This window comes from Panthera leo, chromosome A2 (genome assembly GCF_018350215.1).
Source record: "Panthera leo isolate Ple1 chromosome A2, P.leo_Ple1_pat1.1, whole genome shotgun sequence".
In the NCBI taxonomy this organism is placed as follows: Eukaryota; Metazoa; Chordata; class Mammalia; order Carnivora; family Felidae; genus Panthera; species Panthera leo.
Window position 1 is genome coordinate 103,445,712 of NC_056680.1, and position 25,476 is coordinate 103,471,187.

At 35.1% G+C, this 25,476-nt stretch overlaps 1 protein-coding gene across 2 annotated transcripts in view; it reads right to left on the reverse strand.

The window, feature by feature from the left end:
* Positions 1–3,110: 3,110 nt before the first annotated feature.
* Positions 3,111–25,476, reverse strand: part of THSD7A (thrombospondin type 1 domain containing 7A) — a 433,981-nt gene continuing 411,615 nt past the window's right edge. For both annotated transcript variants that reach the window (XM_042918979.1, XM_042918974.1), the window contains 6 exons: positions 22,850–23,023; positions 12,629–12,724; positions 9,325–9,407; positions 8,770–8,980; positions 6,220–6,307; positions 3,111–5,542 (listed from right to left, as the gene is read on the reverse strand). In XM_042918979.1, coding sequence (XP_042774913.1) covers positions 5,458–5,542; positions 6,220–6,307; positions 8,770–8,980; positions 9,325–9,407; positions 12,629–12,724; positions 22,850–23,023 — 737 coding nt within the window. In that variant the 3' untranslated portion in view covers positions 3,111–5,457. The remainder of the gene's footprint in view (positions 5,543–6,219; positions 6,308–8,769; positions 8,981–9,324; positions 9,408–12,628; positions 12,725–22,849; positions 23,024–25,476) is intronic.

A 25,476-nucleotide genomic window follows, 5' to 3' on the forward strand; every position in this document is an offset into this window, starting at 1 on the left:
TCTTGAACTTTCCCCACTAGAGTTATTAAAAAAAAAAAAAAAATTCAGGAACAGGCAATAGAGCAGTAAAAGTGTTTGGATATTCACTGAAATATATATATTTTTAACCCACCTATGAGCAGCAAATGATGCAAATTAAAAAGTACACTTGAGTAGAATGAAAATGATTTCCATGTTTATGTTTGTCGGCAACATATTTACAAATAACCCATATGAAAATGTAAAAAAGCATATTACATCTTCACATGCCATCTGTATTAACTGAATAAAGCTAGTGACATTATTTTCAAATCTGTAGTTAATTGTACATAGACATCTTGTGCATTAAAAAAGAAATGTACATAATTTAAAATAAATTACATTACACAATTTACAAAGTAATATTAACAAAAACTTCTTAGACAGCTGCCTCCTTATTTAAACAAAATAAATATTCAGGTAATTAAATTAACAAAAAACATTTAGGGGATTATAATTTATATAAAGACATTGCAAATTTAATAAAGTTATATTTTACAATGACAGATACTGATCTCTTCAAATCTCTGTGCTACAAATAGGCAGGAAAAAGTACCAGAGAGGGGATCTTAATGTTTACTTTTTAAAAACAAACACACATAGATTGCTGAAAAATAGTTGTGAAAATTTCATTGAAGTTTCAAAGTAGATGCTCTAGAAACCATTGCTTTTAAGAAAAAAAAAGTCTACGAAACACAAGACTGACAGTTTTACATTCTAAACAGACTAGAGATTTTGATTGCTGAAAACATGACTTCCACAAACTAAAAGTTTTTGTATACTGCTCGTTTTCAGATCTGGCTGGGTAGAAGCATGAAAACATAAAACTACAACGTTAACTCTATCCACTTAGCATGTTTTACTCAATAAAGTAGACATAACCATTTTCGGTGTCCCTGCTAGACAGAGAATTACCATATTCACACTGCAAAACATCCTTTTTATGAAGAGTCATGCTTGCTAGGCCCACAGTCCAGTTTAAGATGCCAAAATCCTCTTCTGTAGTCACGGCTACCTGAAGATGGGACCAGGTGGGACAGGCAGATGTTTTACTCTCACATGTAAACTAGACCTAAGAAAGCTCACTTGCTGGCAAGATTCTTCACAAATTCTTTTCTGTATGGCTCTCCCTTTCAACACCTTCGGACTTGGTGGGAAATGGAACAAGAAACACGTTTGAATTTGGCAATACTTTTACACATACATCTCAGATGATTTTGGAAGCATGATTCTTACAAATCTATTCAAACTCCCACTAACCCCAAGAATGGGTTCTCCTTTCTGTAAGGTACAGGCCTGCCTTCCTCTCTTAACAGGGTGGGACATGAGCACAGAGGTGAGGAGGAGGAAGAGATAACTGGGTCATACTTAATAGAGGATAGAAATTGACATTTTTACAGAAAGTCTTTTTTTTTGGGGGGGTATGTCTTCTATATCTTACATTTTGTTTAAATCAAGATGTTCACACTCTTAAGTGACACTTGGACTGTAATAGGTAAGAAATAGCTTCACCTTTCCCCCCCTTACTTAACACTTTGAGCATGTATTGGTAGATGGCGGTTCTGAGAAAAGTAGACAACATTGTTGTTAAGAGAGCAGAGAGACACCAGAGAAAATGATCATAAAGGAGCAATGGGTACAGAGATTTAGAGGAGGTTACTGAGAGATGTTACTTCCTGTAAGAAGTTCTGCATATGTGGCTTTATCTTGGAATGTCCAGGAACTTAACAGTGTTCTGATTAAGCCACAATGAGCATTGCCACCTACCTGAGGGCAAAGGAGGGTTACAGCAAAAGCCTAACAGCATGGCCTGAGACATGGACATTACACAAGGTAAAAATCTCGCACTAGAAACAAATCGAGTAAAGGGTGATTTAAGTAACTTCTTCACTCATTAAACATAATTCCTTTTTTTGAATGTCTTCGATACAAAAGTCATGACTAATTGTTTTACAGTGTCTAGCAGAGTATCTTACATGTGATAATTCAAGAAGTATTTGTTTTGTCATAAGTAATTTGTGCTTTGTTATAATTAAGAACATGCTTTTATGCACTCCTTTCTAAATTAGCTTGAAGCTACACTATAGTGTCTTCAAAAAGGCTTTCAAATAAGAATTCTGGTCCATATCCTAGATTAGATAGTGATAAAGAAGCAAATCACCCTCTAAAGAGAGATCAGTTGTGCCAATTTTGTGTGGTTTCTATTGAAACAATCCAACAAAATAGTACAATACTGTGTCATTCTTTTTTTCTTTTTTTTTTAAACCAAACAGACCTTCATGTTTATAGAGCAGTAGTTCTAAATCTTTTGTGGGCTCACAGGTCATTTTGGTAAGGCAAAAGTGTCAACGGACCAGTTACTAGTATATCCCCCTCCTGAACTGCTAGAATTGAACAGGAGGAATAAAATATTTATGACATTCCAGTAACATACTTCACTCATTATTGCCTCATGCCAGGAACAAAACTAAGGCTATTTTCATGTTGTAAACATGAATCTAGTAACCTTCATTTGTCCAAAATAGCCAGCTGGCTACATGTCCTGCCTTCCATCTTTGTAACAAGAGGCCACCCAGTATTTATCCTAATAGTGAACTTCCAATACGTTCCCTAGTGTTAGGTCACATTGAACCCAGTCTCCTTCATATATATAGTGTTGTAAAATGTAACTAATTTATGAATAAAATAATGTATTTTCATAAAATTGATTAATTTTGATCAGTTCATTAATTCTTAATATATGGGTTACACGATACTGATCTGCCTTCTGAATTAGTCACCTTTTACAGTATCAGAAGTATAGCTTTTGTGCAATGCTATTTTATTCTATTCAGTAACTTCAAAGTTAGTAGGTGCTGCACGCGTTTTATAAGGCTGTTAGCTAAATTCTTCAAGTAACTGCAGATTATTTCTCAACCATTTTGTACAAATGGAGCTCATTTTATTCAAAGAGATCAACTTGAGGATTATCTGGAAGACCCCTGAGTGCATACACTGACGATCACAGTTTTAGAACAATCATAGGATTTTTATTCCTTCTCTTCAATAAGACAGATGCAATGGAATTTGTTTTTATGAGGTTTTTTTTTTGTTTAAATCTTTGATTTAAAGTAAAATTCTCATCTTTGTGACCACCTATTTGCTTTTAAATGATTTGCTTTGCCTAATACAGTGAATGTTTAATAAGGAATTAGTGCTTTCTACATTTAATTCTTAGTGAAGTAGGTAGAAATTTGTTAATTTTTGAGGCAACATCTGATAATCTGATGTTTTTTGTAATCTTTGCAAATAATCCAATGAACAGCAGGGGGAGCTCAAACTCTACTATGAATGTAAAACACCTAGTCTAAACCACTTTTATAGCAACACAGCTATGTTTAAGATAAAATAGCTTATTATACTATTTTTAAAAGACCTGAAAACCTAATGTCCTCCCCTCTACCAAATGTTGTTGCAGTAAATGTTGCCTGAAAAATGGAATTGCTTTTTAATGGCACCTTTTGAATTTTCTTTTCACACACAAGAAGTCTACCAAATCAGATAGATAGTACTTCACTGTGCCTTTCCCAGGGCTACATCTGTGAAAAATACAACTACTTCCAAAACAGTGAAAAAGTTGAATGACTCCTTTTCACTTTTCAAATTAAACAGTTCTCATATTCTAAGGTGAATGAATGAAAACAAAAGATGACACAATTAAGAGGTAAGCACTGAAAAAACTTCTAGACCAGTGGTCAGCAAACCACAACCTGCAAATGAATGTGACCTGATGACTGTCTTTATAATGGGAGGTTTACTGGGAAACTGCCGTGTTCATTCTTCTATGTACTGTGTATTGTCTACACCTGCATTCTTCTGATGACAGAATTGAGAAGTTGTGACAAAGACCTGGCTGAAAATTTCTACTATCTGGGCCTTGACAGAAAAAGTTTGTGACCCTTGGTCTAGATATTTAACAAAGTCCTGGGCAAAACACTTATTCTCTCTTGAAAATTTTAGCTTTTGAAATCATACAAAGACTCCTTCAAATTTTAGTAGTAAGAAAGACACAACCATGGATACATTAGACATGAAACGAAGAATGTGAATCAGGAAAAAGAAGAGTCAACACACAATTTTGATTCCTTTTAGTTACAAAAATTATCAAGACCTTATTTTCTCCATCTGCTCAAAATTAAAAAGACAACCCGCTCCTTTTTTTCTTTTATTTTCTTTTTTTAACAAAGATAACAAATATAAAAATCTAGTCATAAACAGCCTTCAAAGTACAATTAAAAACCAACTAGAGAGATCCATCTTTTGAAAGGTTAATGAGTTTGGGATTTGAACATTTAAATCCCTGCCATGTGGTTGATTTCGCAATGGCTGCAGCAATGAGGAAGAGTGTATATAGCAGATGTAATAGCGAATTCCATCCTGTTGCCATCCAAACTGAACTTTGTACTCTTTAGAATACAAGAACTTGCAAATGTCTCCATGACACTCTGAGCACATATGTCTTCATCCCATATGAAAAGAGGCAGTTTCTATGGCAATACTGGTTAAATGCCTATCATGCTGCACTAATATAGTGCAAAAATGTGCCTTCCATATAGCAAAAGAGATGCAGGCAACCAGTTTGAAAATTAGGGAAAGTAGAAATATATTAACACAAGCAAATAAGTTTTCCAGACAATAACCACTATAAAATACTGAACTTGAGGACTTTTTTTTTTTTTTCTCTAAGATCCTAGTACATGTCCAGCATTCGTATTTTGGAGAAAGACACGAACTAATTCTTAGAAGAAAGTCTTTGCCTCTGAAATGCAGGTTAATGAAAGCTATCATCAAACGACCAAGATGCTGAATTTACTCAATGGGTTTTCTGCTCCGCTTAGAGCTTATCTTTTATTCGCTTATCTTTTATTCACCATTAAAATTGCTTATTAACAAGTACATAGTCTGACGTAGTAATGTGTATCATTCAATTGCGTATACATGTTGTTATGCTTCACTATAGTATTGTAGAGATCTTGGTATAAACTCTTCATGCTAAAATGTTGTTACGGGTTAACACTGCCGACAGAGGCTTGGATCAGGCATCCTAACTGAACAATTCCACAACCATATTTTAGAGATGAATGTGAATTGTCAGTTGGTAGATATCAGAAAAGATCACAGAAAACTTAGAATGCAGCATGTATTCAACTAAAACTCCTAGAATTCTCAGGGCTGTTTTGTTTTTTTTTTTGTTTTTTGTTTTTTTGTTTTTTTGTTTTTTTGTAAGTGGTACTGTCTTAATATCTCCAATGGCACTGTGATTTTCACTCCTTTCTTTGATGCTCTTTTAAAAAGTTACATTGCATTTTAATTCACACAGTATGAAGAGCTTTGTGGCTTCTGGATGTCTACTGCAAAGTCAGAAATCTGAAACTGGTTGTTGCCAGGGTAAGTTATATTTTACATGTCTGCGTCTCCATCATAGGCTAAGGTTAAAGGTTTCAGTCGGTTGTTTTGCCTTCTTTGGGGTTTCTTTGGCTTTTTGCTGTAAACAACACAACAACAATAGGAGAAAGAATCATTTGTAAATTCTGTTTTAAATGACAAACTTTGAAATGTATTGATAAAGTTGCTAATTGCCTGTATGACCTAAATTCAATCTTAGAATTGGATACTCTGGTATCTTTGAATTTCTTAGGTATGGTCTGAATAAAATTTAAAAAGAACTCCTCCCATATTTTATTATCTTATAAAAGTGAATTATCAAATGGAATTCCTCTGGTACTAACAATGGAAATACTATAGTATAGTCATTTATATTTGAGCAGAAATCTTTGTAAATAATACATAATTCATAATACATGTTTAAAAAGATAGTTGAATCGGATTAGGTATGACCATAATCTCTTCCCCCAGTAGTAACTGAGGATCAGTCTGGAGTTCACCGTAAGCATATGAAGCAGTATTCTCTTGCAGAACCAAGGAGAACACACTTAAGATGACCTGGCGCAGCTCTGGCTCATTTTCAGATTTCAAACAGCTCAGATTTGGTAGGTTTTAGACCAACTATGACAGAAGCCATTTTTATTTAGAATGGCAGACGAACACTCAATGTGGAATACTTATTTGATTTAGTTTGCTGTTCCTGTGTTATGGTCAACCGACAGTATTTTTGCTGAAATAGATTGTTGTGCCCCCTTAGATTGTGAAATAGTTACTCACCAAGCTAGATAAATCATGGAGACCATAAAGATGAGTAACACAAATGCCCCAGCTGCTACACCGTAAACCCAGGTCTTTAGTCTCCCATCTAAGAAGAATGGATATTAGTCATTAATTTACATTAGTTTGGTGTGTGATTATATATATATATATATATATATATATATATATATATATATATATATATATATGAGACAGTCTTTAACTATGACCAATGACCAGCCACATATGACCACATTGTTTCAAAACAAAATGAATTACTGCCTAGGCACAGTTAATGATGAATGCAACGCTGCTATTATGAGTTAGATGCTGCTTCATTAAAGGTAAATTACCAATGAGACTTGAAAGGCAAAGAAATAATGTTTTCAATTAAATTTGTGTTCCGATTTCAAGTTTATATGCCTAAATTTTTGCTGCTGCTTAACTAAATTTTAGTTCAAATCAAATATATGTGTAATGCTAAATAAACATTTTGTTCTGATTTTCACTCTAAGAATGGCAATTACAAGAAGAAAAATAATGCAATTTCAAGAAAGTCCAATAGCTTAGGGTTGATGCAGACAGGTATTTGAACATAAATTTTGTCACTTTAGCCTTTTTTTTTCCTAGATGAATTGAAAGTGAATCTGTTCAACATTTTTTTAGAATTAATCTTTTATCTAATTTACACTTACACTGTATTTTAAGGTTCATTTGACAACATCATTTGCGAAAATAGCCAAGTTTGATTATAACATATAATTTTTTAACTCTGAATAATTTTTTTCTACCTTTTCTATTATATGGAATTAGGCAAGACAGGAACTTCCCTAATTTGGTTTTCTGGTCTTACTTTCTTTGAACTTCTTAGTTTTGTGTTGAGAATAAACTTCAACTAGAAGATAGTATTAATAACCTTACCTAACTTAATCTGAAATTCACATCAACACATATTTTCTGTTGCATACGTAAAATTAAAGGTGACATTGGTGCAAAAATTATGGATTGGGCAAATGGACTTCACAGACACTCTCGTTTATTTAATGTTTGGAAGGCATCAAAAACAAATGTTTTTTCTGCCTGAAGCTGGATCAACCCAGGGGTCCATTAGTTGGAAACAATCTGTTAATATTCTAAATAGCCTTCTTTTCAATTCTCAAGACTTAAAAAATTAGACACTGGTTTAAAATCTGCCCTGAGAGTTCTTCAACAAATAATCTTTGAGTTCCTCAAAAACCAAGAACAATGCCTAAATGTACTTTTTTAAGAACATAAATCTTTTTAATATACTAAAATACTCACTGTAGGGAAGCTATATATTAAACTTAAAACACTCTTTTTAAAAACCAGTTTTGATTTGAGGAGATCTGCATGGATTCTTATTCAAGGTCACAATTGCTAACAGCCATGTGCTGGTCCATGATCTTGAATACTGAGAGAAGAGTTTCCCGTGTTTGCAAAGACAAGTCAGCTTTGCAAAATAAATTGTATTTCAGCTAAGAACCTTACCAAGGCAGGGATAATGTGGTTAAATCACAGTATTTGAGCTACCTCACTCCAAAACTGAAAATACTTAAAATCCTAATAGTGATTCTCCAGTAAGGGAAAGTGTTTTGACTTAATACATTCCAAAGAGAGAGGTGCTAGCTATGAGGATTCTTTCTTTTCTCATGTTTGTAACAAGTATAAGGTAGACTGCACCTGGCTTTGCCTGGCGATTTCCTTTGGTCACTAACTAGCAATTCCTCTTGGTGTAAGAAACACCATCATGATCTTACCTACCATATAGCCTTCATAGCACAATTTTAAGCACCAGCGTTAGTTCCAGGAATAAGCATATAGTTGATTTCAACTGGGGAGAGAAAGTATGCAGAGTAGGGATAGCATTTTACTAGACCTTCAAGCTTTTGCCTGTATTGGCTTCAAGCCCATTACTAGACACATGAAGAATGTCTGTTTAATATGACAGGGGTCTGGTCAGTCTTCAAATTTAGATCATCCCATCTAGACAGGAAGGCTCCATCCCTGCCCTTCTGTATCTGATGCTAGTACGGGTTCTGATTACTTCAGTTTATCAAACGGAAGAGCTGATAGAAATTGGGCTGGCCACCAAGTGCCCCTTGGCACAGCACTGCATTACTGATGTTCCTATTTTAGGTTCAAATTATTACCCGTCTGTGGTCAAATGAAAAATTCTTGAATGTCTTTACAGTTTTATTTGTTCCAGTTCTGAATGACAATACACTTTTTTCCTCATTAATATTTTCACTGTTAGATTTCTTTATTCAATATGATCATAATTATACTTGTAAATGTAGGTCTGAGATCAAAATAACTAATATCCTAAATTTTTTTTCCATAGAAGAAAGTCATTTCTCTGAACTTTGAGCATGAGTGCTTTTTTTTTTTATAATAGTAAAAACATAATATATGGCAGTATCAGAATAAATGAGTACAGATGAAATAATTAATAGCTCATATGAAAATGCTTGCTCATTCTTTTAATCCTTTGACATGGTTAAATGTATAAGTAAGAGATTCTACATCAACACTGTCTAGTCACTTCACCTGGCCCAAATGGCTGTAGAAACCAGGTCCTTCCCCGTCCTGTTGGGTTATTGGAGGATGGGGTTGGATGTACTGCGCGACTCGTTTTCACATCTCCTCTTTTGTCCTCCACAGTGGGTATCACCACCACGGGGATAAGTGTGCATTGCTCAAGTGTACCATTAGAAGACATGACTTCAGTGTATCCTTCTTCACAACTGCATGTCCTCATCTGCAGGAGAACAAGAGGATTTCTACACATATAAGGTGATCTTTGAAAGCATGACAGATAGGACTTGAAGAGAAGGCTTTCAAGAAGTGTTGTTTTGGAAGTTTACCACATGTAGTTTCTGTCTTAACTACATAAAAAAGGACATACATTTTTTATTGTACACAAATTATTCTAACAGAAACAAGTACATTTAGAATTATTTACATTGATAAACGGAGAGGTCCAGAAATTAAGTTGCAGGCCTCAAGACATGCGTTTTGGGGTAGGGGGAATGGACTGTACAAGAGTCAGTGGGGTGAGAAATAATGAAGCTAGTTTATTTATCCTATTGAATTCACACATACCTCACTACAGTAAGAGTGGGGTTGACTACACGGTGGGTTACAAGACCTGTCAGCATCAGGCTGGCGCACCACCAAGCAGCCCCCTGCAGAACAGAAAATCATACATTGACAAGCAGCATCTCTTGCAATGATAGAAATACACTGTTGTATAGACGTGTCTTTGAATCCTGAACCACTTTGGGAATCCATGGATTTTTCTGAGAGCAACTGATTGTGAGATAGTTGGTTAACCTTGACCACTTTATACAGGAACTTGAGGCTCTTCTTTTTTATTTTTCTTAACATTTACTTATTTTTTGAGAGAGACAGAGCGTGAGCAGGGGAAGCACAAAGAGAGAGGGAGTTACAGATTCTGAAGCAGGTTCCAGGCTCTGAGCTGTCAGCACAGAGCCCAACGTGGGGCTCAAATTCAAGAACTGTGAGATCATGACTTGAGCTGAAGTTGGATGCTTAACTGACTGAGCCACCCAGGCGCCCCAGAGACTCTTGTTCTTCTTCAGAGCAGATGGCACAGAGCCTGGAACTCAGCAGGTGCTCAGTAAGCGCTTGTTTTTGTAGTTGCTACTTTGAAAACACTAATTGCACAAGGGCTATTTCTATCCTAGTCCCCCCTGTTGGCCCAGTTCAACATTGCAAAACAGATTTAATTTTCCTTCAGAGTTAACTTTTTTCTTGGCTATTCAAAGAAATAGTTGTCACATTCTTTGAGATGTCTCTTTAATTTACGTGACTACCACATACATGTTCTTCTCTAATAATGTATATTTCTTTGAGAAAATTTCCAATTCCTGCTAATTCAGGAGTTTTGGGGGTAGAGGAAAGAAAACACTTGCAGCTACTAGGAGGTATATTTATGTTATTGTTTAAACTTGACATTGCAGCTCTGTTTTTTCTTCCTTCTCTTTCTTCTTTTCAAGTAGAGTGTGCCTGCGTAAGTTGTTAAAAGTGAGGTTTTAAGATAGGAACAGATGTCCTAGAGAAACCATATTGCTGATATGGAAGGAACTTAGAGTTTCAAACCATACTTGCTCACTTGAACAGAATTTTAGGAAAGCAAAGTTTTTTCCTTTATTTATGGAACTGATCATCCCCTGGGATTTAATCAAAGATAACTATTGTTAATTCTTTGCCTTATCTCTCAATAATATAAATACACTATTCATCAAAAAAAATTGTGATGGGAAAGCACATTGCAGTTAAATGTCCATGTTGAAGTTATTATCATTAAACACATGAAGAAAAAGGAAAATAACATCTTGATTTCTAATAAGGACAACATCATAAAACAGAAGCAGGCGGTCAAGGTAGGTAATATACTTCACATGCTTGTCTATATCTCATAAAGAATCTTACCACTCCTAAAAGATGGAAGAAGAATGCATATAGAGTTTATCACAAATCATTTACATGTTGGCTTTTTGGTATCAAAGAGTATTAGAAAGAAATACATGGGATGCTTTAATGAATTAAAAAGAAGGTGAACATATGATTTCTACAGCAAGTCTTTTAAAATTTGACTTACCTTGGCATTGGGGACTATCCCCAATTTTAGTGAGAAAAGAGCTTTTAATATGTAGAAGAAAAGGCAAACAAATATTATTTGCATCCATATTTGGAAAAAAGCCCTGGAAGTAATAGGACCCTCTGGGGAAGCTGCAACATCCCCTCTGAATAGTTTAAAGAATGCAGACCTTCATTTTCAACACTTGAGTCGAATGTACCACCTCTATAAATGCCTTCAAATTTAGAAAATCTATGCTTCCCTTCCCAGGACTCTTTCTCCCCATATGCCTCTTAACAGTGGTGTGGTTGGAACATTTTCTGCCTAATACTGAGAGAGAGCAAAGAGTTTCCTGGCAGGGGTCTCTTCTTTGTTATATATGTGTCCACTGGGAGTTGCTATTATCAATGGTTTCTTGATACAGATTTGTCATGTATAAAATCTTACCTTCACAAAAACATAATTTGATATCCTGTTCCAGCTTTCATAGGGAGGAAATAAGTAATTACGTTTAAATAAATGCAGGTAATTTAAAATTTAATATAAAAATTGATGCTTTCCAAAAAGCATATTGATTCCTGTTCCTGTTATCTTGATGTATATATTACAGCTAAATTTATAAATGGACATTACTCACAGACACCCAAATGCACATTACTTTCTCTCCCTGCCAGAGGGTCAAAACGATGGCAGTAAGTCAGCAGGTTCCCCTAAGCAGTTAACTGTCAAAACTCATGCTACTGCTGCACTATGAAGATTTCTACAGATTAGACTTACACAAATAAATTGTTGAAGGAGAGATCTTAGATCTTTGGGTCATATGTTTAGGGTTGAGGTTCTGGCTCCAACCTTGTTTTTTTTTTCCTAGGAAATTTGCAAGGTGGTTCAGTACATACCTGGAGCCAAGTTTCTTGCCATTTCATAGGGACATTAAGATCCCTTGCATTTACTGAGTTTAGATAAAGAGACTTGAAGTAATTGCAGATTAGAGAAGCTCTTTGGGGGTGTATTTGGGTCAAGGGACATTTCAGAAAGATTTTTCATTTGGATTTCTTCTTTGAGTATATAATTTTTGAGTGGAGACAGAGTGGGTTAGCTGCCCAGATAGTCTGGGCTTGAGATTTGCCAACAGATTTTACCTATTAATGAATAGAAAACTAAAACATAGATTTCTGAATTATCTAAGTATCAAGATACTTAGATTTGTAAAATCATACTCCCTTTGTAATACTTTTGGTCTGCATGTATATGGTCTCTAAGATCCAGAAACAAAATATATATCTATATATTTAGCATGTGGTAAGTTATTCACATATAAAAATTGTTAGGAAAGATAATCTGAGAATTATGATAATTTATTGGAATTAGACTATTTTTAAAAAAAAAATTTTTAACGTTTTATTTATGCATGAACGGGGGAGGGGCAGAGAGAGAGGGAGACACAGAATCGGAAGAAGGCTCCAGGCTCTGAGCCATCAGCCCAGAGCCCGACGCGGGGCTCGAACTCACGGACCTCGAGATCGTGACCTGAGCTGAAGTCGGACGCTTAACCGACTGAGCCACCCAGGCACCCCGGAATTAGACTATTTTAACCAAACTCGTGCAGCAATGTCTAAAATGGCTAGATGAGGGAGAATTTAATTGAAACATTAAAAGTCATTGGTCGCCAGTTATATATAGCCTAGGTACTGAATTTGCAACATGTTTTGGATACCTTGAGTATCTTTGTTTCCTTAATTGTTTAACCAACTGCATGTGCGTTACAGGAAGACTTTCAAAAACCAAAGAAATTTGGAGGTTTACCTGTTACGTTTATACCATCTGACCTTTGACACCAGACTGTTCGGGAAGAACCTTTCCAAGCACTGGCCATCCATTTGTATTCATAACACTGTCCATCTGCAGGGACACAATAAACATGAACAGAAGCATTCTGCTGTCTAGAAGGACAATCATGGGGAAAGTATATTAGGAAAATATTTATAAACAACTGAAAAGTGGTGAATCCATCTCAAAAATGATTCGAATGTTACTGTCCTAAAATTACCATGGAAATGTTATAAAATTCCCGATACATTCCTAAATCCCAACTAATGTTTTATGTCCACTGTCCTATCTGATGTGAACTTGGATTTTTAATATAATTTAACGTTCAAAGTATTATAAAATATCAAATTTACATACGGGGCAAATAATAACAAAAAATGTTCAATTACTTATGCAGTTTTAACAAATACTACCATTTAGACATGTTTGCTTTAGTTTTCTTTTGTCTGTTGGGGAGTGAAAAATAAGATGAACGTGATATCCTATTATTAGGTCCTCTTCCTGATGTGATGTTCCTCCATATCTATCCAGCAAAAGCCACGATTTTAAAGTAGATACATGCATTCCTTTGCCATGGTTTTTATTCTTTTAATATAATACATTATATGAGGTATGTATATATCCATAAAATACAGCACATCTGGTCCTCAAACAACATGGAGGTTAGGGGCATGTACCCCTATGCAGTCTAAAGTCTGTGTAAAACTTTGACTCCCCCAAAATTTAACTATAAACAGCCTACTGCTGACCGGAAGCCTTACTGATAGACAGTCAGTTAACACATACTTTGTATTATATGTGTTATGTACTATGTGCTTAAAATAAAGAAAACCATAAGGAAGAGAAAGTATAGTTACTGTGTTTATATTTAAAAAAATCTACATGTAAGTAGACCTGCAGTATTCAAACCATGTTGTTCAAAGGTCAACTGGATTAAGAATTCTAAAAGTATACTGTATGTATCAATCTGAAACATTCAGTATTGTAGAAGAAATATTTCTATGTGACTTTTTTTATAATGCAGCTCTGGTCTTATTTAACTGCTATATAAAATTCCACTGTACTAAATGCCACAGTTTTTTGTTTGTTTGTTTTTAGCTATTTCTTCTCTGGTGGCCTTTTAGGTTGTTTTCAATTTTTGCTATTAGTACAATGCCTCAGTGGTCCACCTTCTGCAAGTCTCCTTGTGCTTCTTTAAAGTAAATATCAAGAGGAGAAACTGCTGTGTATCACCATAGGGATGGCTGCAACCTTCCTAAATATAACTTTTTTTCCCTCCCCAAAACAACAATCCACACACCCACCAGCAGTGAATAAGGGTTATCATTGCTTAAGCCTTTAATAACATTGATAATTGCCAGATTTAAAACTTCTGGTTTGTCTGGTGGGTGTGGAAGCTGCATTGTCATTCACAAATTTTTAATGTTTACTTACTTTTGTGTGTGTGTGAAAGACAGAGTGTGAGCAGGGGAGGGCAGAGAGAGAGGAAGACACAGAATCTGAAGCAGGGTCCAGGCTATGAGCTGTCAACACAGAGCCAGACAGGAGGCTCAAACTAGTGAACTGCGAGATCATCACCTGAGCTAAAGTCAGATGCTCAACTGACTGAGCCAGCCAGGTGCCCCTATATTGTCATTTTAAATTGTAGTTCTGTAATTACTAAAGCTATTAAAGAGTAACAAATGTTTTGGGGGCATTTAGACTTCCTTTTATGAGAATTGCTTCTTTATATCTTGTGGCCATTTTTTTTTATCCTACTGAAATCTGTGCCTTTTCTTATTGAATTGTGGAAATATTTATTCTAGGATAGCAGTTCTCAAAGTATCCTGTAGAGAACCTGGGAGACTTTGACATTCTCCCAGGTGCGTGTGTGTGTGTGTGTGTGTGTGTACTTTTTCAAGTACACATTCATGTGAGTAGAGCTGGGTTTTCTTCATATACATAAACCAAAATAAGACTGCAACAGATTGAATGCAGAAGTAAAGAATCCACCTGTCTTCCTTTAAGCCAGATATTAGAGATTTGCAAAAATGTAAAACAAGACCATACTTGTCAAAGTTACTGTTTTTGGTTTGCAAAATAATTATTTTTCAGCAAGTATGTTATTTACGGTTACACAAAATTGGTTTATGATTATTGTAAATCTTTTCATTTTTAATACAAACTTTTATGTATCTAAAATTCACAAAAGAAAATTTGGATCAGTCGTTGTAGATACTAATCCTTGGAAATTAATTGCCCTCACAAATATATTTTCTAAGTCTGTAGTTTCTTTCTTAGCCTTGTTTATGATCATTTATTATGTAGAAGATTGAAATTTTAATTTAAAATAATTTTTCTTCCTTCCCATTTTTGTGCTTTTTGCATCCTATGTAGGAAATTATTCCCTACCTTGAGTTTATAATGATATTCTCCTATATTTTCTTTTAAATGTTGTATAGTTCTATTTCACTTTCAGGTCTATAATTTATCTAAAACACAATTTTATGTATGGTGTGAGCTAAAGATAATTTTAAAAACATTACATGGGTAACAAGTTATTGCAACATTATTTACCCACCTACTACCCTACTGACTTTCATTTCTGTCATGTATCCATATATGACAATTTGTTCCTGAGATTCTTTCATTAGTTTAATTGCTTTATTGTTGACTTGTCACTCTTTTTAAATTACTAATGCTGTAGAATAAATTTTGAAAAAAGCCATGTAAGTCCCCTAATCTCTCCCACTTTTTCCTTCTTGAAATTCTGGGATCTTATTGGTCTTCGACCTCTTTGTATTAATTTTTGGGTCAATATCTCATAACACATTAAAAACCTGTTCAAATTGCCAGGGTGCTTGGGTGGCTCAGTCAGTTAAGCCTCCCCACTTTGGTTCAAAAATGATACCATCGTTCATGAATTCAAGCCCTGGGTGGGGCTGTGCTGACAGCTCAGAGCCTGGAGCCTGCTCTGGATTCTTTGTTTCCCCTCCCTCTCTCTTTGCCCTTTCCTCACTGTGCCTTGTCACTCAAAAATAAATAAATACTAAAAACAAAAATCTGTTCACGTTAGGAAATGCTCAGCACGGTGAGTGTAGTTATCATCTGTCACAATACAAAGTTATTAAAATCTTACTATATTCCCTCTGATGTACTTTTTATCCCTCTGACTTATTTACGTTGTAACTGGAAATTTGTACCTCTTAATCTCCTTCACCTATCACTTACTCTGGCAACCACTAGTTTGCTCCCTGTATTTATGAATCTGTATCTGTTTTCTTGTTTTGTTCATTCGTTTTGTTTTCATATGTTCCACATATGAGAGTAATCATATGGTATTTATCTTTGTCTGACTTTAATTATACCCTCTAGGTTCACCCACATTGTCTCAAAAGGCAAGATCACATTCTTTTGTATGGCTGAGTAATGGAATATTGCACACACACACACGTGTGTGTGTGTGTATTATACCATATATTTATCCATTCATTTATTGATGGACATTTAGCTTGTTTTGCTCTTGTAAATAATGCTGCAATAAACATGGGGTGCATAGGTCTTTTTGAGTTAGTATTTTTATTTGGGTAAATACCCAGAAGTGGAATTACTGGGTTATGGTAATTTTAATTTTTTGAGTAACCAACATACTGTTGACCACACTAACTGTACCAATTTACATTCCCATCAAGGATGCATGAGAGTTCCTATTCTCCACATCTTTGCCAACATTTATCTCTTAGCCATTCTGACTGGTGTGAGGAGATACCTCATTGTGGTTTTGGCTTACATTTCCCTGATGATTAGTTGAGTATCTTTTCATGTTGGCTATCTATCTGTGTCTCTTCCTTGGGGGGAAAAATGTCTATTCAGGTCCTTGCACGTTTTTTAGATTTTTTTTGGTGTTTTGTATAACTTCTTTATATATTCTGGATATTAACCCCTTTTTGGATTTATGATTTGCAAATATCTTCTCCCATTCAATAGGTTGCTTTGTTGTTTTGTTGACAGCTTCTTTCTTTGTGCAAAAGCTTTTCATTTTAGTGTAGTCCCAATAGTTTATTTTTGCTTTTGTTTCTCTTTCTGGACAACTATCTAGAAAAATGTTGCTAAGGCCAATGTCAAATTACTGCCTAGTTTTCTTCTAGGCGTTTTATGGTTTTATGTATTCTATTTATGTCTTTAACCCCTTTGAGTTTATTTTTGTATGTGGTATAAGAAAGTGGTCCAGTTTTATTCTTTTGTATGTAGCTGTGCAGTTTTACCAGTACCATTTATTGAAGAAACTGTCTTTTCTCTATTGTATCTTCTTGCCTCTTGTGTACCAGATTAATGGATCATGTAAGTATGGGCTCTCTATTCAGTTCCATTGATATAGGTGTCTATTTTTGTGCCAGTTCCACATGTTTTTGATTACTATAGCTTTGTAGTATAGTTTGAAATCTGAGATTGTGCTGCTTCCAGCTTTGTTGCTCTTTCTCAGGATTGCTTTGGCTATTCAGGGTCTTTGTGATTCCATATAAATCTTAGGAGTATTTGTTTTAGTTCAGTGTAAAATACCATCGGTACTTTGATAGGGATTATATTTTACTCAGTAGATTGCTTTGGGTAGTATGAATATTTTAACAATATTTTCCTAATCCATGAGCATGATAGATCTTTTTATTTATTTGTGTAGTCTTCAATGTCTCATCAATGCCTTATTGTTTTTAGTGTACAGGTTTTCACTTCCTTGGTTAAGTTTATTCCTAGGTATTTTGTTCTTTTTGGTGCAATTATAAGTGGAGTTTTTTTTTTCCTTTCTGCTACTTTGTAATTAGTGTATAGAAATGCAACAGGTGTCTACATATCGATTTTGTATCCTGCAACTTAACTGAATTCATTTATTGTAATAGTTTTTTGGGGGAGGGTTTTCTATGTATAATACCACATCATCTGCAAGCAGTGACAATTTTATTTCTTCCTTACCAACTTGCATGCTTTTCTTTTTATTGTATGATTGCAACATCTAGGATTTTGAGTACTACATTGACTAAAAGTGGTAAGAATGGATAACATCCTTGTTGTCCTTCTGTTCTTGATGGTGAACAACTAAGAGCTTGTCTGAGTATGATGTTAGCTGTGGGTTTGTCATCAATGGCCTTTGTTGAGACTCACTTTGTTGAATTTTCATCATGAATGGGTGTTGTATTTTGTCAAATTCCTTTTCTGTATCTATTGAGATGATCATGGATTTTTTTCTATTTTGGTTGTTAAAATTTTTAATGTGAAAATCATAGTAATATGCACGATTATTTCTTTGCTTTCAACTATTAAGCTTCGGATTACACTTGGGCTGGAACCTTCTTTACCAGGTTGGCAATAGTGAGCATCCTTGCTTTGTTAGCAATTGCAAGGGAATGTCTCTAATGTTTTCCCTGATATTATCATGTATGCTGTTAGTTTTTGTAGATATCATTTATTAGGTGATTTCCTTCTAGTTCAAGTTAAATTGGAAGTTTCATTGTGAATTAAGGTTGCATTCTACAAACATTGTTTCAACACATTTAAAAATCCTATGACTTTTTTTTTCTGTTGGTGTGATGACTTACATCATGATTAATTATGGTATTAAGGATTTGGTTAGATAGTAATCTTTTATGATTTTGACATCTATTTTCATTGGTGACATTATTGACTAATTTTACTGCTACACTCTCACGGAGCAGGGAGGATTTTCCTTATCTTTTTTTCCCACACAATTTTTTTTAAGATTTCACATAAAATGGAGTTGTTTATTCATTTAAATTTTGGTAAAACTCCATATAAAATGCCAAAACTGAAACAGGAATAAATAGACAATTTGAACAGAGCCATACCCAGTAAAGAAATCAAATTAGTAATCAAAAATCACCCAAATAACAAGAGTCCAGGGCCAGATGGCTTTCCAGGGGAATTCTACCAAACATTTAAGGAAGAGTTAATACCTATTCTCTTGAAGCTGTTCCAAAAAAATAGAAATGGAAGGAAAACTTCCAAACTCTTTCTATGAGGCCAGCATTACCTTGATTCCAAAACCAGACAGAGACCCCACTAAAAAGGAGAACTATAGACCAATTTCCCTGATGAACATGGATGCAAAAATCCCCAATAAGATATTAGCCAACCGGATCCAACAATACATTAGAACAATTATTCACCATGACCAAGCGGGATTTACCTGGGATGCAGGACTGGTTCAGCATCTGCAAAACAATCAGTGTGATTCTTCACATCAATAAAAGAAAGGACAAGAACACATGATCCTCTCAATAGATGCAGAGAAAGCATTTGACAAAATACAGCATCCTTTCTTGATAAAAACCCTCAAGAAAGTAGGGATAGAAGGATCATACCTCAAGATAATAAAAGCCATACATGAAAGACCCAATGCTAATATCATCCTCAATGGGGAAAAACTGAGAGCTTTTACCCTAAGGTCAGGAACAAGACAGATATGTCCCCTCTCACCACTGTTATTCAACATAGTATTGGAAGGCTTAGCCTCAGCAATCAGACAACACAAACCAAAGGCATCTAAATTGGCCAGGTCAAACTTTAACTCTTCGCAGATGACCTGATACTCTATATGGAAAACCCAAAAGATTCCAGCAAAAAACTGTTGGAACTGATCCATGAGTTCAGCAAAGTTGCAGGGTATAAAATCAATGCACAGAAATTGGTTGCATTCCTATACACTGATAATGAAGCAACAGAGGAGAAATCAAGGATCAATCCCATTTATAATTGTACCAAAACCCATAAAATACCTAGGAATAAATCTAACCAAACAGGTGAAAAATCCATACACTGAAAATTACAGAAAGCTTATGAAAGAAATTGAAGAAGACACATAAAAAAATGGAAAAAGATTCCATGATCCTGGATAGGAAGAACAAATATTGTTAAAATGTTGAGACTACCCAAAGCAATCTACATATTCAATGCAATCCCTATCACAATAAGATCAGCATTCTTCACAGAGCTATAACAAACAATCCTAAAATGTGTATGGAACCAGAAATGACCCCGAGTAGCCAAAGCAATCTTGAAAAAGAAAACCAAAGCAGGAGGCATCACAATCCCACATGTCAAGCTGTATTACAAAGCTGTAATCATCAAGACAGTATGGTACTGGCACAAGAGCAGACACTCAGATCAATGGAACAGGATAGAAAACCCAGAAATGGACACACAGTGTATGGCCAACTAATCTTTGACAAAGCAGGAAAGAATATCCAATGGAATAAAGACAGTCTCTTCAGCAAGTGGTGCTGAGAAAACTGAACAGCGACATGCAGAAGAATAAACCTGGACCACTTTGTTACACCATACACAAAAATAAACTCAAAATGGGTGAAAGACCTAAATGTAAGACAGGAAGCCATCAGAATCCTCATCAAGAAAGCAGCCAAAAACCTCTTTGACTTTGGCCTCAGCAACTTCTTACTCAACACATCTCCAGAGGCAAGAGAAACAAAAGCAAAAATCAACTATTGGGACCTCATCAAAATTAAAAGCTTCTGCACAGCAAAGGAAACAATCAGCAAAACTAAAACGCAACTGACAGAATAGGAGAAGATATTTGCAAACAACATATCAGATAAAGGGTTGGTATCCAAAATCTATAAAGAACTTCTCAAACTCCACACCCAAAAAAACAATAATCCAGTGAAGAAATGGGCAAAAGACATGAATAGACATTTCTCCAAAGAGGACATCCAGATGGCCAACCGACACATGAAAAAATGTTCAACATCACTCATCATCAGGGAGATACAAATTAAAACCACAAAGAGATACCACCTCAGGCTAGTCAGAATAGCTATAATGGCTAAAATAAACAACTCAGGCAACAAGAGATGTCGACAAGGATGCGGAGAAAAGGGATCTCTTTTGCACTGCTGGTGGGAATGCACTCTGGAAAGCAGTATGGAGATTCCTCAAAAAATTAAAATGGAACTATCCTATGAACCAGCAATTGCCCTACTAGGTATTTATCCGAAGGATACAGGTATGCTGTTTCAAAGAGGCACATGCACCCCAATGTTTATAGCATCACTATCAACAATAGCCAAAGTATGGAAAGAGCCCAAATGTCCATTGATGGATGAATGGATAAAGAAGATGTGTTACACACACACACACACTGGAGTATTACTCAGCAATCAAAAAGAATGAAATCTTGCCATTTGCAACTACGTGGATGGAACTAGAGGGTACTATGCGAAGTGAAATTAGAGAAAGACAAATATCATATGACTTCACTCATGAGGACTGCAAGATACAAAACAGATGAACATAAGGGAAGGGAAGCAACAATAATATAAAAACAGGGTGGGGGACAAAACATAAGAGACTCTTAAATATGGAGAACAAACAGGGCTACTGGAGGGGTTGTGGGAGGGGGAATTGGCTAAAAGGGTAAGGGGCATTAAGAATCTACTCCTGAAATCATTGTTGCATGATATGCTAACTTGGATGTAAATTTTAAAAATTTAATTAAATAAAAATACAAAAAAAAAGTTTGGTAAAACTCAAAGCCATTTATGTTTTAGTTTGTTTCATGTATAAGTAAATATTTGATACACTTGAGTTTTTAATAGTTACATAATCCATAGTTTAGATTCTGTATCATTCTTGATAAATTATAAAATTTAGATTATCTTGAAGTTTCTATATTTATTAGGAAAATTTATTGATAATTTTTATTTTTTTTAAGTTTATCCATTTTGGGGGGGGGGGCAGAGAGAAGGAGAGACAGAATCCCAAGTAGGCTCTACACCATCAGTGCACAGCCCTACATAGGGCTTGAATTCACGAGCCCCTGAGATCATGACCTGAGCCAAGATCAAGAGTCAGACGCTTAACTGACTGAGCCAGCGAGGCACCTCTAGTCATAATTTTTAAAACTCTACTCTATATGTTGTAGTAGTTATTTTGCTCTTTTTTCCTGATTTTTTCCATAAGGTGGTCTATTTAGTTAGTTTGGTCAACTATTGGTTGTTGATTATTTTGTTTGTTTTCTATCTCACTGAATTTATATTTATCTGTATTAGTTACATTCTACTTGAGTTTAATGCTTAGCTCATTTTAATCTTTTCTACTCCCCTATTTAGGCATTTCAGGCTTTAAGTTTTCTTGTAAGTACTTTTGTGCTAAATCCCACATACCATTTGAAGTGTAACGCTCTAGAAGTGTCGTTTCCAGTTTTTACTGCTGTGTGCATGGTGACATTTCTTTCACAATTGCTGTGTTACTGATTTCTAATTTTATTTCGTTATCATTTGGGGGTGAACAAATTTTTCCTTGGGTCTGTTTCATTTATTGTAACCTCTGACTTTTCTCTACTTCATTACCTACACCCAGGACGTAGGGAATGGTTCATCTGTTTGGTAAATTAGGGAAGATTCAACTGACAAGGTGCATAATTATACCTAATTCTTGGGTTAAGTCATCTAGCCCATTTGGCTTTTATTCTAAGCCTTCTTCACTAACATTCCAAGCTTTTGTCTCCAACTTTTCAGTAAAAAAAGTAGTATTTTGGCTCCTATTTGCTATTAATTGTCATACTCTTTAATTGTTTCCAAAGACAAGCAGGAAGGAGAGGACCTATGTTCTACACTAGATATAAAGTCTTTTGTTTTCATTTAGACTGCCTCTGTGTTCCCAAAGTATGACATTTTAATGCTCTGTTGTTTTTGAAAATGTCATATACTGTTTATATTGGGTGCATGGCTCTATATGTGTGTATACATTCACACATAGACACAGAAACATGTACGTTCATGTGTTATGTCATATTAGTTCTTACCAATACTTTGATTTATCAATTTATAAGAATATAATAAAAATCTCTCATTTTGATGTGGATTTGTAGTTTTTCTTTGTTTCCTTTAACTTAAATAAAGGATATCCTGATACATGATCAGGATTGTCCTGAGTGTCCAAATAATGTGCTCTTAATTATCTGGGCCTTCTGTAGCTAATAAAACTGTGAACCATTTTTTACATTTCTTATCTAATTTTTGAAGGGTGAGAGATTTTTCTTCCTGTAAATTTTTAGAATTCAGAATCCTACTCTTAATTCTCAGTCTTAAGAGATCTTAGCAAATTTACTTATTGAGCAGAAAATTCTATATCTTATGCTTTTGTCTCTTAAAACTAAATTGAAAAGATTTCATGAATTGCAGCACTCACCATCACATGATTTTGTTTCTAACATTTGTTCTGGGCATAGATGTTGATTTTCCAGTTCTTGTATGATCACCGCTCTGGAACGGACCTGTATTCCACCAAAGCCTAGGTCCTCACCATTCACGCAGGTTATCTGACACAGGCTCCACGAAGACCAGTCCTTCAGATAACAGTCACCTGCAAAACACCAGTTGGTAGTTCATACACATACCCATAAACAGCAGCCGTCCAGCTAGTAATTATGTTTCTTCACCTCACCGGGAAATGTTTCTTGGTATGCTAGTCATACATGATATTTATAGGATTTAGATAAGTATTTAATTTTGGCAAGTTTATATGTGGTTTACAAGTGTATATTAATGTTAGTTTTGGAGTGGATGTTGCTGAATAGAAACTACAGCTTCCAGGACCTTGTGCCTTATGATTCACCTCCTCTTAAGAGACAACAAACAGTTGATTAAAACCTACCACCACTCCGGGGACGCCTGTGTGGCTCAGTCGGTTAAGGATCTGACTCTAGATTTTGGTTCAGGTCATGATCTCAGGGTGGTTGGTGAGTTTGAGTCCTGCGTCAAGCCCTGCACTGTTAGTGAGAAGCCTGCTTGGGATTCTCCCTCTCTCTCTCTGCCCTTCTCCCCCTTTCTCTTTCGTGCATGTGCTCTCCCTCTCAAAATAAACTTTATATATTAAAAAACAAAACAAAACAAAAAAAACCTACCACCATTCTTGACATTATGGTGAAGAGGTTTATTAAGCACTTGGTAGTACCAATGAAAATCTAAATATACATGAAATTTGTCTTGTAGATATGCATAATTTCAAAAACACTTGAACTCCAAGGCTGAGAAAACTGGCATTTATACTTTAGTTTTTCCAATTTCTTGCCAGAGGTGTGAGGGTGAGACAGTCAACTGAGCAGCAACTGCAGTAGTAATAATCCTTGTGACTTTATCTGACCTACATCTTCAATCGAATTCTTTTTTTCAATTATTTATTGAAGAAGAATATGCATGAAAAATGATCACATATTATAAATGTTCAAATTTTCACAGTCTGATTTTATAACTTTGCGGCCAATGCCCAAATCAAGCAAGAGGACATTCTCAGAATTTCAGAAACCTTTCTTGTGTGACATTGGAATCGTACCATCTGTATCTGTAAAAAATACTTCACTCATTTATGTTTGCAGGATCCACATGTATTTATGTAGTTCCACTGTGATCATTAGTGCTGTATTTTACTCCATTATATGACTGTGTCATAATTTAGATACCATTCTTTTGATGGGCAGGTGGAGAGTTATACATTATTTCTATAATGAATACTGCTATTGTGAACATCTTAGTGTGAGTTTTTGAACTTATATGTGCATTTCTACCGGGTGTATACTTAGGAGTGGAATTGCTGGGCCCTGGTGTATCCTGCGTTCAACATCTTCAACCATTTGGAGAACAAGGAGGATTTGATGAAATATACCTTTCCTGTATACCCATCCATTCTTCAGGACTGACTGGTGATACTGTACACAGGATATAGTAAATTATGATAGACACGAATCCACAGGGATTCTTATCATTTTAATTATTCCAGCCATACCATATGCATAATTCATATTGCCTTATATTATGCTGAAGATGCCTAATATTAGCACAAATCTGCCTGGAGATCTGATTAATGAAAACATGTCTTGTGTTATAATTAAGAAATCTTGGCCAGACGTGAATAACTGGCTAATAGGTATATGTATAACAGTAAAGTGGACTGATTTTTGTAGACCTTTATTATAGTATGTCATTAATAGTCAATGTCATCCTGAAGTGCAGAAAATTCTACTAAATTTTAGAAGCGTTAAGGAAAAAGAAACTACGAAGCATGTTTAAATACTTTGGGGTTACTCAGTTTTTAATTACATAGGAAAAACTATTAAAATTTTAAATAGTCCTCTCAAGATAAAGGTAATGTAACTACACCCCAGTGATTGCAAACTATGTGGAAATAAAACATATCTTTTTTTTTTTTTTTTTTTACTGGTAAGCTTTATTTCTGTGATTATATCACTTGACATAGTGTATTTTACAACAAAACTCAATAAATCTTTTAATACTTGTCTGTGAATTATATAATCGTCACCCCAAAAGAATCCATGTCAGGCTTTAAAGGCTGAATAACAGCAAATGACAGTGAGACATTGGGCTTGTACTAAACATACTTTTATGTTTTGACCATATAAACCATTATAATAATAAACCACACTATGCCTGCAAAAGATAGGACAAGTATATAAAATGCACTTCCTCCTTCAGTATTTTACTTACTTTAAAGCTTATTAGCTCATATGTTGCTAGCTTTCAAAACCCATTATTGGAGAAAACTAGCAACTGGGATGAAGAGATGGTAACTTAGAAGAGCAGCCTCCTTCTGGGTTTGTAATTAATTTAATTAGAACAGTGTGTTTGTTCTGTTTTATGTTATTGTGGGATCTTGTTTTCCTTTGGGTAACTTAGGACAAATTTCAATCTTGTGTTTATTTATGTTACTATTAGATTAGCACCAGTCTCTTCCATTAGAAGGTAAACTCAATGAGGACAGGGTATATATGTCTCTCAATGTATTGAGCCCTGGGGCTAGCC